This window comes from Colias eurytheme, chromosome 26 (assembly GCF_061535395.1).
Source record: "Colias eurytheme isolate Ceu_HAF_F1 chromosome 26, ilColEury1 Martin Lab GWU primary, whole genome shotgun sequence".
NCBI classification, from domain to species: domain Eukaryota; kingdom Metazoa; phylum Arthropoda; class Insecta; order Lepidoptera; family Pieridae; genus Colias; species Colias eurytheme.
Genome location: NC_143005.1, coordinates 8059045 through 8077031, shown reverse-complemented (window position 1 = coordinate 8077031; position 17987 = coordinate 8059045). Strand labels below are relative to the sequence as shown.

The following is a 17987-nucleotide window of genomic DNA, read 5'->3' as shown; positions in this document are numbered from 1 at the left end:
CATCAGCTGAGATGCCAGCTAACTTACTTACAAAGAGCTTATGCTCTACTAAACATTATTATTTATTAGATGTTGGGGGGTTCAGCATATTTATGTTTGAGTTATTTGTTATTGTACACTTATCAATATAACATTGTTAGATATAGTGGGGGTGTAGAAAAATAATATCTAATATTTTATCTGTGAATTTCTTACTGTACTGGCAGGTTTAGTGATATAGGTATATATATTTCAAATAATAAAAGATGTTAGTTCTGTTCTGCACTTCATTCCGTTGTTTTATTAGACTTTTTACATTCAGGTAACTCCACAGGTAACTCACTTAATAGAAAATAGATACAATACTTCAAAGGAGGTCATAATAAAAAGATTAGATCAAGCACTAGCACGGCTCCAAGTAATAGTACGGCCCCAAATACTAGCACCGTTCCAAGCACTGACATTTGTCCCAATCCAAGTACTACAGACAATCCAATGAGGGAAAACTACACCGGGTAAAAAGCGTAAACAATCAGCGAAAAAATTGTCGTAGATGATTTTGATATTTGCGCAATACGCAATATCATCAACAGCTTTTATACTGTAAAAATGGAAGTACCCACGCTTAAAAAAATCTTGGCAGCTGTTAAGAGAGATCTTAATTTTCAAGGTGGAAGAACTTTCCTTAGAAATATTTTAATAAATCAGTTGGGTTATAAGTTTAAAAAATGTAAAAGTGCACGTTCGGTGCTAATTCAAAAAGCTGATATAGTACTTTTTTGGAGGTTCATATTAGTAATTCACTAAATTGATACAATTAATTTGTGGTAATTTTATAACACTATATTATTTATTATAGGTATTTTCAGGAATACTGGGAAAAAGATGAAAATGGAAGAAAGAATTCGTAATCGATCTTGAAGGAGAGGAGTCATCCGACAGCGAGATCGAAAGTGAAGAAGAAGACAGTTTAGACTTTAGACCATGATATTGTACCAATTATTTATAGTGAAGATGAATTTTGAATAAATATTTATCTATCAACATAAAATAGTTTTAAATTATATTGTATAAAAAATACATGAAGCAACATATTTCAAGATTAACAAATAAAACCTATGCTCCAAAATAAAAAATATTGTTTTTATTTAGCTACATGTTTTTTTTTCGCACCGTACCTGACCGCCAAAATGACGTCATCAAAGTCATGCGTCAAGTTAATGTGACCGCGTTGTAACGCAATGTAACATTCGAAATATATTTTTTTAGAACTGCAGTGCAGTTTTTCTTTTCATTTCAAATAAAGGATAAATGAAGCATCCATAAAATCACACACATATAAACAGTGTGTTTTAATTACTATTCTGATCAGTCATTCTATTGATATATTAGTTTTCTACTTATTTTTTTTTTTATTTCATAAAGATACTTTCAATAGACTAATAGTATATAAATAGACTAATTAAAAAGACAATAATATGTTCAGTAATTGGCCCATCTGAAAGTAAAGTCAAGTGAAACGAAGCAAATTAATTTTAGACTTCTTTATTGGAATATTTTTATTACAAAAGGTTTTGAAACAAATTAAGCAGCATATCTATTTTGGTATGGTCAAAGTATTCAGTAAGATATTCTCAGATAATTCTTGTATATAAATGTTCCCTTTTCCTTCACGGTTCATGCCAAATAAATTATTTATTAACTGTAGTACTGAAAAATGTGAAGGATAGCTTCACATCTTCATATAACAATATTTAATAAGCACATTGCTCGCAGATCATCTTTAGACGGCTCGCAAGTGATTGGTTTGCTCAAACTCTCAAATTTTGGTCGTGTCATCCTAAAGTGACATTCTACAGATTTACGTCCCTTCGAAAGTCTGAATAATAGAATGAATAGAAATTATTTGTTTGCTGACTCATAGCATAGAGCTTCATTATATTTTCTTTAGGGGAAAACGTTTCGTCCACAACAAAGTAATATGGCAAGTTTTGGGTTTCTCCAGGCAATTAAGAAGGTGGTGGTAAATTGAGTTCTCCACGTAGCAAAGATTGTCAAGAATTTCTTTCTTATAAAGCATGTCCTATTTCGACCATTTTCCCCCACATCTAGTACAGTCAAAATAATGTGTCAGTATCTTTGAAAGCTAACAATACAATCAAAAAGTATCCCTTATGGTTTATGTAGCTCGATCCAGAATAAAGGGATGCTGTAATTCTTATGTTTCCCGTCAGAACTTCCGACGCATTGTGGAAAATTCCAGTGTGTAGAAACGCTATGCAATATCTGTCCACTTTTCAGTTGTGGGCGTAGGCCACTTCAAGCCATGACTTTCTCACAGAATTTTACATGTACAAGCTTTTGAACTATGATCTTCCCTCTCATGAATAAAATGAAAGTGATTTAAAAAAACATACAACGGGAAAATACCTGAAAAAAAAATGTTTTTTTGTTTATTGTGGTTTTGAAGAAGGTATGTATTATTACCACAGCCTAAATTTATCTAAATCGGGCAGATTTGTATAAAGCTCAGAGAAATACAACAGCTGAAGAATACTTATAGAAACATAGCATTTATGGACGAGTTATGCCGTATGCGTGCATACATCACATACTAAGTGTAATACTTGGTAAGATAGCAACAAAAAAAGTAATAAGTAGTTTTTTTAAAGAATAGAAAAAAATCGATCACGATGCGTAATTCGAACCCGCGTGTTTCACCATTCCTGGGCGGACGCCTGAACTGAAATTTGGCCAACCGTGATCCCGTCAGAGCAATCGAATTTATTCTATTCTTTCAGTTTTAAAGGACACAACGCCTATAAAACTGAAAGTATATATTATAAATTCGATTCGCCACAATCTATTGAGATAATCAACAACATTATTTCAATGATTACAGGAGATTCGAATCCCGCCTCGTGATCGATTTTTTCTATTCTTAAAAAAAATGTTTCTAAAGCATTTGAATGTCATAAAACAAAAATATCAAATGCAGCAAAAAGATAACAAACAATCCATTTCCAAAGAAGAACGAAAAATTATAGTACACGCAGGCACTGAAAAAGGCTTCGTCACAAGCACTCTAATGTTACATTAATGTGTCGACTGAGGTGACTATCGTAAAGTAATAAACGCGGAACGGTATCAAACTTGGCTACGCAATCAATTGATTCCCAGCTTGCCTCTTAATAGTGTGTCTTAATTGACAACATCCCATATCATCCAACACACCTATACCACAAATGATAACTTGTTTAAGTGAGGTATGCGTAATCTGTATAATCTGTATTTGTAACTTGCATAGACTATAGATAAAACATTTGTCATCTGTACGCGCGCTTTTGTTTTCTCCTTCCTTTTTTCATTGTTCGTTTTATTACAATTCCCGAAAATATCACATTGGCGACGAGGATTAAACGACATTACGCGATAATTATAAAGAAATGTGGTATACATAACAATTTACAATATGTCAATTGGTAAGATAGCAGAATTCAATATTCATCAAGATGATTGGAATTTGTACGTGGAACGTTTGGAGCAATATTGCATCGTAAATAAGATATCAGAAGATTTGCAAGTGCCCACCTTAATTACGATTATGGGCAGGAATGTTATGAATTACTGGTCAATTTATGTACACCGGTCAGACCGATGGATAAAAAGTTTCGCGAAATATCAGACATCATGACGCACCATTTGCAACCTAAGCCAAGCGAACTCGCGGAAAGATACAAGTTTCACAAACGGAAACAAAAAGACAATGAAACCATTTCGGAGTACGTAGCGGTTAAAGAAAATGTGGAAAACGTGTGAATATGGCACGCGGTTGGAGGAAAGTTGAGAGATTGATTAGTGTGTGGATTAGCCAGTGAGGTTATCCGCCAACGTTTATTTGCTGAAAGTAACCTCGACTTTGGCAAGGCATACAAACTGGCAGTGAGTATGGAAGTTGCGGAAAGAGATGCCGCTTTAGTAGAAGGCGGATCGAGTCCTGGTGCCAATCAAAATATAGAAAATGATGAAGCTGATCCAATTCCCGTCGAAGACAAAGAACAATGTGATGATTCCAATCTTGGTCAGCAAGAATTATTTGGAAATCCAAACAACGTTCCAAGCATAAAAACGGCGTCACCAACTCGCTGGCACAGCATACTTATAATGCTTGAAAGCTTAAATAAAGCGAAATTTCTCAGAACCTTTCTAGAAGCCGTGGAAATGTTGTCGTCGCAAAAGGTGTCGTCACTTAATTTGGCACTTATTTTCCGATCTGAAATAGAAGACGTCCTATTCGTATAGGAGCTAGCAACGTTGACAAGAGAGAATTTTAGTATAGTTGGTTCTTTGATATACTGTTTTTCTTCCTATTTCGGTTAGAGTCAGGGCTGTCTGGCTGGCGGCAGTGGTTGCGTTTATCAGTGGCCATCTTATCTGCACAGGAAAATATCCGTAATTTAAAGTCATGTATTAACGAGTAATTTTTAATCTTTTGCCTTTATGATAAATCCATCAGACATAACTTTTTTTTTGCAAGACGTTTTTTTCGTTGTTAAATAGGTGCCATACGCATTTTTTATTTCAAAATAATTAAAATGTCATCGAAATAAGTGAAATTCCATTCAAATCCAATAACTTTAAAAATAACTAGCCCACGCCGGTGACGCCGCACCGGCTTTTGGACTGCGGCGCGGACCTCTAATTAGTAAGGATAAATCACATTTTCTTACAGCTTGAGGCAAGGACACCACGTGACAGAGTGGTGGAAATCGATCTTCGGTCACCTCATCTGCCCTGGCACCCAGACATAATAATAATAAAGCTTAGCTGCTCACGACAATATGTTGCCCTCTTGTTGCTAAGTTACAGCGACTTTTTAGAGGGCCCAAAAGAACACGAAATTACGAACGCCTACAGAATAGGAAAACCAAGGAGTACCCCGCGACCTATTCTGGTCTTGTTAGTGTCATTCTGGAGAAAAATGGAAATAATGAAATCTAAAAAGAATTTCCCCCATGGCATATATGTGAAGGAAGACTACACAAAGGAAATATTAGAGACGCACAAGGCACTACAACCAAACCTAGAGGAAGAGCGAAAGAAAGGTCATATAGCTTAGCTCAAAGTGGATAAACTAATAGTTAAGAACAAAACAGACGCTAATCGAGAAAAAAGAAAACTAGACCCATCCACCTCGCCCAACCTCAGCGCCCCTCAAACAGAAAATCCAATACAAATTGCCTCAAAAAAGCAAATACAACCAATGCATATGAATACATGGCACGGGCGCGTTCCAACTCATTGAGAGAAAAGTCCAACTAACGGACACCCGAAATCAGAAGAACATCCAAAATATAACAAACATACAACCAATTAACATTAAAGAGACTCCCCCAAGCCAGTTCGTCGTCTCAGTCCCAATTAATGTTTATTAAAAATCTTCACATTTTTCCCTCTTTTCACATTTCCTGCATTGGCAAAATAAATGTTCTAAAACTATTTTTCATATCAAATATGCAGGATGCCGATTTCTTGTCGTTTTAGTTAGAAGCTAGAAAATTTGGTTTTCAACAGATACCTTACAAACAAGTCAAGTCAATAACTTATGCGAAAGAAAAGTGGCATATTATTTTAATATCAAACTTCATTTACCGGACCTATGGAGACAATTGACATAAGAAAAAATTAAAATCACTATTTTGAGTGAAATTATCATCAGAGGCAAATAAAACACTCACGAAAAAGAAAATTGGCGACATTTGATCTATCAAATGAAAAGATTTCTTAAAAAGATATGAGTAATAAGATACCATCTTTGGACAAAACAATACAATATTCAACTACTGAAACCAATTTCTCCACACATATTAGTGGTAGGGTTCAGAACCGGGAAATCCCGGAACCGAAAATCCCGGTTCTTTTGTTAGTAAAATGGAACCGGGAAATAAATTTTGATTCCCGGTTCTTTCAGTTCTTTCGGGAATATTATTTAATACTACTAGTTTATCTATTACTCTTTCAAACTTCTATTCCTACTATCTAATTCATTATTTTTCTTCGCTGTAAAACTCTTATTCACTGTTATTTTACTTTTCCACACTTTCTACTGTTTAAAAGTTGGAAAGGGAATGCCTCGGGAACCAAGCTAGTAGCGGTGAAAACACAATGCCTCCGTTTCCTTCTACAAGTACGGAAAATGTGCCTAAAAATAAGACGAAATTAACCGACTATTATGAATCTGACGATAATCCTAGTATGGAAATAATGATTTCCCGCATGACCGCGTTGCGAGGATACACTTTTAGACAATTTAGGACGACGATGATATTCCTTTGGCAGCACTTAGTAGGCAGAGACTTCAAGAGAACATAGAATCTTTAGATGAAGATTCAGATTCGGAAGACGAAGCCGATGGCGCAGTTTTCTTTTTTCAAAATGAAATGCCTCCAGATTCAGAACGTCAATTCATACACAGAGATTTGCTCTCAAAAGTAAGAAAAGTTGTCAAACTTACTTAAGAAGACTGATGATTAAAGGCTTAAATAAATGCTAATGTTATTTTTTTAGATTTCTTTGAATTTACAATAAAATACTTGAATATTTGATTGTAGTTTACTTTTGACTTGTTGTTAACACACATAACACTTGTTTAAAATTTTACAATACAAAAAACTCCCAAGTCCCGAAAATACCGAAAGAACCGGGAAATCCCGTTTCCTATGAGGAAAAGTACCGAAATTCCCGGTTCTCAAAAAAGAGACCGGTTCCGGAAACCCTAATTAGTGGTGAGTAACATTTATATTAGTCAGTTCAATAAAGAAACGAATCTTCAATGGCGGCCAAATCTGACTTTGACAGATGGTAGGATCATCAAAAAAGAAAATAAAAATAACGTAAATTGATAATTATTTTATTAATTATTTCAAATTGTTTGTTGGCAAACTTTTTTGTTATTGTATTTGTGTATTTATATGAATTATCATATTTACGTATACAGAATGTAATAAAATCCCCATAATACTTGTAATAAGCCCATAAAACTGAACAACTTTTCCCAAAGAACATATTTTGTCAAATTCCAATAAAACATTATTTACTTTCGCAAATGCATAATTGTCATTGTAAATTTATGATAAAAACTATTATAGGGAAAATCAAATACATTTTAGTGATTTTATTTTTCCATTTTTTTTTGCATACCGTACGGCCGTGTGTGAGCGAGAGGGAATGATAAGCGCCGCCATTGAAGATTCGTTTCTTTAAAGAACTAACTAATAACAAGTATATTATCAAAAAATTAGTAAATGGTAACATTATTTTGTTTTGTCAATATTATTTTGTTTGTTAAAAACAAAAGGGACTCGAACTTTGGAGTACCTAATGAAATTCGTCTTCTCAATGTTGGTGTGCATCTCCCAGATGAGGGTAGCACATACAAAAGATGTCGATTCTGCTGTACAAGGAAAGAAGAAAAACGAACCAAAATATTATGTTCCACCTGTAATAATATAGTAATATAATAGTAATATAATATAATATAGTAATAATATAGTAATATAATAGTGTGTCCCTGTCGCGCTTTGTGCAAAGAAACGTTTCAAGTTGTTTCACACGGCTCCACCACAGGAATAATTTTTCTTTTATAATAACTTAATAAACAAACAATGACAGTATATTTGTGTAATTTATTTTCATTTCCTATACTTACATAATATAACAGCAATTCCAAAATTATAAAAACTAATTTTGAGAAGAGGCATAACCAGAGGATCAAGTGATAGTATGTGAATAACAAGTAAAACGTGGTAAAACTGTGTAGCCTAAACAGGCAAGGGGAATTATTTTTCCACATAGAAACTTAATGCACTAGCATAATAGGGAAAGGGAAATAATTTCCCACGCAAAAATACCCAGTTTCACCCTCCTCCCACCACTTTTGAATATATTTTTTGGCATCTATAGCATAAACTTACACTAAATCGTATGCCAGTTTTTAAGTATCTTTTACACAAGCTTGTACCTTATTAAGGGTTAATTTGGTGTCAATTATCACTTGATCTAAATTGAGTAGACATTATATTGCATAATGGCTAGACAGTATGTATAATATCCAGATTTATTACTTTGGCCAACAATCACATTGTTTTCTAAATTCCAGTAAAAATAAGGAATTCAATTTTATTTCTGTTCCTTGTATCATAACAGTGTCTATCTCCTACCCTTGAAGTAGGTATGGAAATCATGCCAAAATATCAAATATTATTAAATCCGAAATAAGGGAGCATATACAATCTATTCCGACTATGGACAGCCATTACTGTCACAATAATACTAATAAACGTTATATTGATGGCAGTAAAATATTGATTGATCTCCACAGAGATTACGTTAAGTTATGTCAGATTGAATATAAGCCATAAGCAACATTACTAAACACAAAACACGGTAAAAATGTACTTTAAGGGCCGTTGAGGGAGGGGGGTAAAGGGGGGGAGGAGGTGAGGAGGGGGGGAGAGGAACCCCCTCTGTGAAGGGGGAGGTGCGGAACCCCCCCCCCCCTTTTCGAGAAAAATGCAAAACAATTTTTAAGGTTATGTTACGAAATGTAATAGGAAAAAGGGGGTAATGGAGAGGAGATTTGGCAGGGAGGGTTGGAAAAAGGAGGGGGGATAAGAATACAACATAAAATACAGTAATTATTACTTATTGATGATAAATAATTTAATGTTTGTATTATATGTGTGTTGCTAAATGCCTATATTGTGTAAAATCTCATGCTCTGGTGTATTTGTGTTATGTTGACAATAAACGTTTATTTATTTATTTATTTATTTAATTTTTGACATTTTTTTTAATAGTTTCGGGAGAAAATGTAAACTTTTTTAAGGAGGGGGAAACGAGTGGGCTTCGCCAGAAGACTCACTTCGTCGCCCCCTCGCTTTATAAAAACACTGTAGTTGTGTGACAGACAAGACCACGTGGGATCGGGGTGCTCCGATTCGGATCTGCTACTCAATGTAACCTAAATCGACTCAAGTTGGGGTGCTCTGATTCAGATCTGCTACTCAAAGTGACCTAATTTGACTCAAGTCAGGGTGCTCCGATTCAGATCTGCTACTCAAAGCGGGCTTACCTAATTGGTGTGCTCGATCTCAAATCGACTTTCGATTTTTTCTTTTATGGTAAATAAAATATTTAGAATTAACTGAATGTACTCACAATATTATCGAATTCCCTGAACTAAAAAAATTCCTGATTTTACTGATAAGAGATCCCAGAGATTGTTTATTATGGTACCATTCTTGGGCTACATAAAAATGGATTTATATTTACATTGCAAATACAAATTTGAAAAAAATCGATTTTTCAGAAATCGATTTTTATATTGTGTCAGACACTGCCTTAGCTCCGGCGCTACGGGAAGTGCAGCCCTTCCGCCCTTGCGTGACAAAGCACGGTCGCCCGTACTCCGCTTCGCAGCTTCGGCTTGTTGGTCACCTTCAGCGACCAGCCTCAGCCGCTCCGCTCCGCACGGCTCCCGAGCTTTGTCACGGCGGGCGAGGGCTGCTCTCCCTCCGCGCCTCCGGCTTTTTACATACACTCTAGGGGTAGGGCAGACAAGACCACGTGGAATTCGGGGTTGACAGCTTCGGTTCTGTGGCAAGTCTTATGATAATGCAATGCTTATTTTAGCGTAACGTTTTTTAGCTAGATTCGGACTTTCGCAGCTTAATATTGAATACATAATATTCCATCATTGAAAAAAATTACATTTTACAAGAATTGTACTTGCAAAAACGAAACGCAACAAAAAAAAACAAATGTCAAGATGGTTGCTCGAAATTGTATGAAAAATTATGAAACTTTGATAATTAATTTCTAAAAAACTATAAATCTCCGCCGGTTAAGATTTTACGGGTCAGTTACTTAGGCATAGACCTTTCTCCAAAAAAATTTTGGTTGCCCAACTCGATGGCCCTTAAGGTACATTTTAGCCCAAAACACAACTTCACATAATTAATAAAGTATTTTTTTTTGTATGCTCATAACACAATATTATTCTACAGATAATCATTCAACGCCTAGTGAAAAACTCTCTAATAATAATTGAAATCAAATAAATTGAAATAAATACATCAAATATATATTTTTATCAATATAAAAGTACATAACTACTCTTCCATGCAAAAAAGGTGTTGTTGTGGATGTGCGGAAACATGACCATATAATTTTTGTTAGAACAACTAACCTTATAATTTTAGTTCTCCATAAAGGGACCTGAAGCAGTTGCCTGTTTCAGAAAGTAAAAAGATATAAGATTACCTAGTACAATGAAGAGTTTTTAGAAGAACTTACATGACCATGCTACGATAAGCATGCTATTAAATAGAAAACAAATGTCATTTGTTGAAGACCCTTAGTCAATGTCATACCTCACAATGCTTAATAATTTAGCAACATACATTACTACAAAAAGTAGGAAAAATGCAATCATGCGAGTCACTAGTCCCTCTAAATCAAGATAAAAGGTATAAATTATCAAACTTAATACAAAAAGGTACGGAAGGAGTATCTTAGGTATATCTAAAATTTCCATTTTTAATGGAAGAACATTGTATCGCAGAACATTTTACATATAATGTAAAAATACTCATCAAATAAAAACAACTTCAGTCTTCAATAAATACTTATCACTTATAGTCACAATCAACACAATACAATAATTCACAACTGTGATGGAGCAATTACGTTAAACAACATATTAAATATTGGCATTTGGCTATTTATCACGAGCATTCAGCATCATGCAATGCGCCATCTTGCTGCTTGCACCTTACGGTTGACAGTTGACACAGGACACTTGACATTTGACAATGTCAGGCATAGACTAAACACATGTCAGAGACAATTACTTATTCTGTGGTCACGGAGGCCCGGATATGAAACTGTATGGTTTGTCGACTAAGCTTAGCGACTAGGTTTGACGACCACTTGCCGACGCAAAAATCTCCTTTGTTTCAGGGAATTTACGAAAAAGCAGTTCAGTCTTACTTCAAAAAACTTTAATTTTTTAACCGACTCCATTTTAATCTTAATACTATTATAAAGGCGAAAGTTTGTATGGATGTATGGATGTATGGATGTATGGATGTTTGTTACTCTTTCACGTAAAAACTACTGAACCGATTACAATGAAATTTAGCACACATATAGAGGGTAACTTGGATTAACACATAGAATAGTTTTTATCCCGGAAATCCCACGGGAACGGGAACTATGCGGGTTTTCCTTTACAAACGCGGGCGAAGCCGCGGGCGGAAATCTAGTTTGGTATTATTATATTGCATGAGCAATGATAATTGTGTTATTATGAATGTTTACAGGTAGTTTCAATTATTATTGAAATGAGACAAGTAATATTATTGTAAACGGAAAATTCAACGATCAAATTACGTTGTATCAGATGACGGCCTTAGTTCCGGATTTTGCCATAGGTTAGGGTTAAGGTTATAATACATATATTTTGACAAATTATACAGATGTACTAGATCACTACTAGACAAGTTATATTATAGAAGGAGGAGGAATAATATGGGTTTCATGGACGTATAAAAAAAGACGGACGGTATATCGCCTAAACATTGAGTGAAGCCTAGTAATGGCGGCGAAACATCCATGTGTGTGTGCCACGTTGCCATGGCAACAGCTGTCCTGATGACAATGGCGGCTGTATTTTTTTTTATAAATTTTGCCGTAATAATATTGTCATTAAAACATAAAAGAAATAACTTGCTTCCCTGTGGAATGTAATCCCTTGTGTTTTGTTATTTAAAATTGTACTGTTGCGGCACCATTTAACCACGCAAGACGGCATTTTAAATATTTTTTGTGAAACAGTGACGCAGTTAATCAGTCGGTAGTTCACGAGTCACGACGTAATGGCGGCCGACTAGCTTACTATGGTGATAGTGTGTGCGTGTTTATTGTCTTTACACGATCGCTAGCTTACTATGGTGGCTTCACGTTGTTTGTTCGTAATACGGTGTCCGTCTTTTTTTATACGTCCATGATGGGTTTATTTATCGGATATCGTGCCTTAGTTTTTTTAGTATTCTTTATTTTATATTATTGGTACAGACTCAAATATCAACAGTGAATTTATGTTTATTAGTTGCCATGATGTTATTCGTGCATTCGTTTAATTGCGACGCCAAAACACATTCGTCTTTATTTTTTATACTAGAATTAATACAGCGATCCACGCTCTTTTCAAGTTTCTTTAAAAGTTTATCTTCTTTTGCGTAGAATTTACTGACTAAGATGATAAGATTATCTGTGGATGTTAAAAAAAATAAGTATTTATTTCATTTAAATTGAAAATAAAAATTAATTCGATGAGCTCTTTATGCGCGAGAAATTAACAAACAATTTTCTCATTCAATATTATCTAAAAAGCTTGTTTTATCTAAATGGCGGTCCACACTTAAAAATGACAGTTCGAATTCGTGTGAATAAATAAGACAGATATTTTGGTGTGTGAGTAAAGAGGAAATTTTGAAGAAATGATTAATGATTAGTGCCGCCATTTTAGATTCGTTTCTTTATTGGCGCGGCTTATGCAAACCCATACTATTATAAATGCGAAAGTAACTCTGTCTGTCTGGTACTCAATCACGCCTTAACTACTGAACCAATTTGTATGAAATTTGGTATCGAGATATTTTGATACCCGAGAAAGGACATAGGATAGGTTTTATCCCGGAAATCCTACGAGAACGGGTTTTTCTTTGGAAACGCGGGCGAAGCCGCGGGCGGAAAGCTAGTATTATATATAATGCAAATAAAATAACTTTAATAGTATAAAACTCAAGTAAAATACAACCTTTATGAACCTTTCCATTTTCTATGACACCATTCCGTTTTAGTACACACGCAATGAGACATTCGCCGTGTATTGGAGACTCAGTTTTTGGAGATAATCGTTTGACTGGCCTGTTATCTTTGGCCTGTACTTCTTTTAAACATTCTGACATATTGCGTTTAAAATCTTGTGCGTGTTTCGCCACATCTTGAGGAATAGATTGGTATGACCAGTCGGGATCTTTATTTGTGTCTTCTCTTAGGGCTGTCAAGTTTGATTATTTTTTATATGCAACACTAAGGGCCGTCATACACGTACTGCTCCAGGGGTGTCTTGTATTTGTGCATTTTAATTTGAAGACTAAACAGTAAACATCTTCACTTGTCGCAGCTTGAACTAGCTCATTCTATGTACTTCGAGCGGTCCGTGTATGTTGGCTCCAGTTGGCCCTAACGTTAGCAAAAAACAAACTCAATCATTGAGCAAAAATATTTTTGCATTATATTATAGTTTTGTTGCATTTTAGACGAACTAGATATTAGCAGGTCTTGCACTGTATTTTAAGGAGTAATATAAATTGAACGTAACTTAAATTAAAATTTAACCTACTCGAGTCTCGACAATTAACGAGTAGTTTTAATTTTTGTATCAAAATTACACTTTTTATTATACATACGCTTTTTTCTTCCCTTCGTTTCCAATTTCATATTTCGTGTAATAATGGTATCTTTATTAATTTTTATGTTTTGAACTGTTTTGACACCAATAATTTGTGACTTATCTAATGGTTCTGTTTTTTCACCCCCTTGCGATAAAGATGGAGCCGGAATTAGACATAGAAAAAATATGTAGACAAACATTGTTAACTCTGTTCATTTACAAGTCAATATGGTACCGTTATTTAGTTTTCCGCTTGTTATTTTTTACGACTCCATAAAAACTTTATTCAACCTAATTGCGTCCAATTATTTCAAAAAATCACAGACTTCGGTAGTTATATTATAGTCTATAACAAGTCTCAAAAATTACTAATCACATCGATAATTGTTTATGATGAGGTATCATTTCCGCCCGCGGCTTCGCCCGTTCAGTCAAAGAAAAACCCGCATAGTTCCCGTTCCCGTGGGATTTCCGGGATTGCGTCATTTTCCCGGGATAAACAGTAGCCTATGTCCTTTCTCGGGTATCAAAATATCTCCATACCAAATTTCATAAAAATTTGTTTAGTAATTTAGGCGTGATTGAGTAACAGACAGACAGACAGAGTTACTTTCGCATTTATAATATTAGTATGGATTAAATATAACATCGAGTTAAAGGAGAAGCTTTACTTTTAAAATAAACAATAGGTATCTACCAGACAGCCCTTTTTACGCCATACAGAAGAACGATGGTGGTGCTCAATAAATTCATAGATAATTCGTACGTTATTTTACGTTACTTTTTTAAAAATACTTCCTGCTTATATTTTTTCCAGCTGGTTACTTAATAGGGAAAAGAATTTATTTTATCGTAAAGCTGTTAGATTATAAATTTATACTGATATTATAAAGCTGAAGAGTTTGTTTGTTTAAAAATCGCGCTAATCTCAGGAACAACTGGTCCGTTTTGAAAAATTATTTCGGCGTTAGATAGCCCATTTATCGAGGAAGGCTATATAGGCTATATATCATTACCGCTAAGGCCAATATTAGCGGAGCCAGTAGCCACGTTGGGTGAAACCGCGAAGCGCAGCTAGTTAATAATATTGACATTCCTGTTTCCTCTCGTTTGCCCATTCTTTCCTCATATAATAAAGAGAAACGATTCGCCTCGTTTACTGTTAGTGTCAAAGGCGATACTTATTTTTAATATTTATTTTTTCGTTTTAATCTGGGGGAATCAGGGCGGAGCCAGGACTAATACATTAAAAGTACTAAAAATATAATTATGTGAAACATAAATAAAAAGACGAATCAGTTATATACATTTAATTGAACTATTTACATGAATCAAAATATACAAATGACCTTATATGTAAGAAAAATGTACAAAACACAATTTCATAATATCTACACAAAACTCTTTTTTTTTTTTTTGTGTGGTGTCTCTCAATGTTAGCCAGAAGGGCTTCTACATTTTAACGCGGACGCGGGGGTGAACTGAAGGTTCACCCTGGTAGCGACATGCACAAGGGCGTCCCCCCTTGACGGGGACCACGAACCTCGGCTTGAGCTGTCGCTTGAGTGGAGGAGGCCAGAAGGGCCCTAATCGGACGGGGACAGGACACAAAACTCGATAGCACAAGTTTGTATGAGAAACTAGAATCTTTAAGAAATGATAGATTTTACTCTAAAAATATATTTATTAAAAGGGTGAAATTTCATAATATTTTACTGAACATATGTAAACACGTTTTTAAAGATTTTGATAGTTAATTTTCTTATTGGAACGAAGTTCCTAACTGCGCGTTACGAAAGGGGGGCTAGCCGGAATTAAGACCATTAGTTTGCGGATTTTTTTGCTATATATTTACTAGTAATTAAATGCTATTTGTACAACAATGTTATTTTTTCTATTATTATTCTTAATTAATTAAGATACTAAAGGCTTGTACAATATACACTAAAATTATTCCTGGATTATAAAAGATTTTATTACACAAGTGACCAAAAAATACTTACAATATCAGGTTTCATGTTTGTGAGTTTTTCTATTTCTATGATAACTTTTAATAAATGCCTTAACATAGGTACTTGATGAAAAGATGTAACTTTCACTTTAATCGCAATTCATTTAAACATAAAACTTTTCTTGAACGAATAAAGTTGAAAGACGAAAAAATATACATAAATCAGTCTTGCTACTTCTTAGCTGCTCCCCGAAGATTTTATGCCTGAAAACACAATCTATATTATAATATACTATATTTATTATTTATCTATACTAATATTATAAAGCTGAAGAGTTTGTTTGTATAAACGCGCTAATCTCAGGAACTACTGGTCCGATTTGAAAAATTGTTTCGGTGTTAGATAGCCCATTTATCGAGGAAGGCTGTAGGCTATATATCATCTCGCTAAGAGAGGCCGTACACGGGCGGCTCGAGTAGTTAACGGCTGAGCTACGTACAAGGACTGCTCGAGGGGTCGGTCGTTGACTGCTCTAGCTGTCGCTGCAAACCACGCAGTTGACGGCTTGAAGCGGTCGCTGCGGGTCGAGCAGGCCGTGTACGACAGTGAATGATAGTCTATGTCCATAGTTTACCGCGCAGTCGCGGCTTTAAGCCGTCGGTCTCAACTGCTTGAAGCGGTCTGTGTACGGCCGCCCTAAGACCAGCAGGCAGTGCCGGCGTTAGGGGAGGGCGAGAGGGGGCGATGGCCCAGGGCGACAAATTCTGGGGGGCGCCAAGGTCTGAAGTTGGAGTCTCTTGCCTCTGGTGCAAACCTTCAGAAGACCTCAGGTGGGCGCCACAATATTTTCGCCCGGGGTGTCAGTGGTCCTTACACCGGTACTGCTAAAGCCTTGTATCCACTTGAGCATGCTCAGGCGAATGAGCGGCGCATTTGGCCGAGCCGCTCAAGTGGATACAAGGCTTAACAGCACACTCACCGTGCGGGCTGAGCGGGCTGAGCGGGGTGAGCGGCGCGCAGGCGGCGCACAGCGGCGCGGGCGCGGGCGCACACAGCGCGGCCAGCGGCGCGCGGCTCACACAGCGCGTGCACACGCAGCCGCCGCAGCCCCAGCAGTGGTGCTGCGAAACATTGAGGTATTTTTATAGAGAGGACACCACGAACAAAATCTGTGTAACAAGCGCGGCAGCGCGGGCCGGCTAGTGAGTCATACACTTTGAAAGAAAGAAAGAAAGAAAAGAAATTTATTGCCAAAAAAAACACAGCCAAACACATTATAAAATATCTTAAAATTAGGCAAACGGAGACAGCCTCAGCAAAATGCTGCACAAAAGCAGCGCTGATTTTCAGGCTGTACCGGCGATTGCGGTTCGTCTTAATATTAAAAAAGAATTAAGTCTAGGTACTTAAAATAAATATATAGATAAGGAAGTATATAAATATTAATAATAAATAAATAAATGCATATAATTTATATTACGGCAGAAACATATAAATATGAATAATATAATATATTATAAGGCATATAACGTGTCATATATACATAAATAAATCTCAGGAAAATCAAAACAGTACAACATGTGATACGATATGGAAGCCAAGGTTATATAGGTATTTCATCACGCCAAGATCAACAGAAAGGTAGCTATTGGGTTGAAGCACGCCAGTCTTCAATTTGCTTCTTTAACAAAGTCTCTTTTAATTTCCTTTTAAATGTTAAGAAGGAGATATCCTGATTCAATCTTAAAGGTGGCGGTAAGTCATTCCAAATTTTGGACGCGGCGTACTTAAAACTACCCTTGAAGCCTGAGGTAGATATTATTATATATTATTGTAGATATTCTCTTATTACTTATAAATTAAAAGCAATCAATGTAACATATAAATATTGTTTATCTTATTAAAAAAAATATGTATAAAAATATCAATTAAAACCAAACAATGTACCAAAAAAAAATATGGTTTGAGACGATTGACTCTAACTCGTGTTAGATATAGTGTAGTAGCGATGCCCTCTCTAGTACGTAGTACATAGTACCTCAATGCTGCGACGTTGTCACATTACGCGAACCAACTGGACTTTCACCACAGAATACATAATAGTAGCTAAACGCTACAGAACGGACACTCTCCGCTTCCCGCCAAAATTAAACACTTACCTCACCCCGCAAGATCATGCTATAAATAATTTCGGCCGCATTTTTCTGCAAGGACGATACGCAACGAAGATTGACAACATTAATCAAATTTTCTTAGATTTTATTATTTTGGATTTGTGATTATCGTTATTCGTAGAAAATGGCTATTAAATATGTTTAATAGCCACTGTTTACGGATGTATTTCATCAGAAAAACGCGAATTTTTTTTACGCCAGTCACAAATGTGCCAACCATAAAGCGTTAACACACACATTTGCAGTCTCTACAGTGTGACTGTCAAAACTATAATTTTGTATGGAGTGTTCGGGGTGTGCTTTCACATTATAGGCCGATTAACAAGAGCTGGAACGTTAACACATTTACACACTGCACAT

The 17987-nt window shown here is 35.6% G+C and overlaps 2 protein-coding genes and 1 pseudogene across 2 annotated transcripts in view; 1 reads left to right on the top strand and 2 right to left on the bottom strand.

Moving 5' to 3' along the window:
• Window positions 1-3451: 3451 nt before the first annotated feature.
• Window positions 3452-4281, top strand: LOC149897303 (uncharacterized; annotated as a pseudogene).
• Window positions 4282-12119: 7838 nt separating this feature from the next.
• LOC149897302 (uncharacterized) lies at window positions 12120-13701 on the bottom strand. Its single transcript, XM_090116821.1, has 3 exons — window positions 13518-13701; window positions 12863-13105; window positions 12120-12313 (listed from the first exon to the last, which is right to left on the bottom strand). Exons 1-3 carry the CDS (start codon window positions 13699-13701, stop codon window positions 12120-12122), a joined length of 621 nt encoding a protein of 206 aa, XP_089972947.1.
• A 2636-nt stretch (window positions 13702-16337) lies between these two features.
• Window positions 16338-17987, bottom strand: part of Mtmr6 (Myotubularin related protein 6) — a 46126-nt gene continuing 44476 nt past the window's right edge. Inside the window, exon 18 of the mRNA XM_090116569.1 lies at window positions 16338-16574. Coding sequence (XP_089972695.1) covers window positions 16338-16574 — 237 coding nt within the window. The remainder of the gene's footprint in view (window positions 16575-17987) is intronic.

What these genes read in the sequence shown, in the direction of transcription:
- LOC149897302 (XM_090116821.1), bottom strand. Translation starts at nt 13,701, where the DNA reads ATGTTTGTCTACATATTTTTTCTATGTCTAATTCCGGCTCCATCTTTA. An exon ending in AACGAAGGGAAGAAAAAAGC is followed by an intron (nt 13,106 to 13,517) that starts GTATGTATAATA and finishes CAAACTTGACAG; the next exon opens with CCCTAAGAGAAGACACAAAT. An exon ending in AAATGGAAAGGTTCATAAAG is followed by an intron (nt 12,314 to 12,862) that starts GTTGTATTTTAC and finishes TAACATCCACAG; the next exon opens with ATAATCTTATCATCTTAGTC.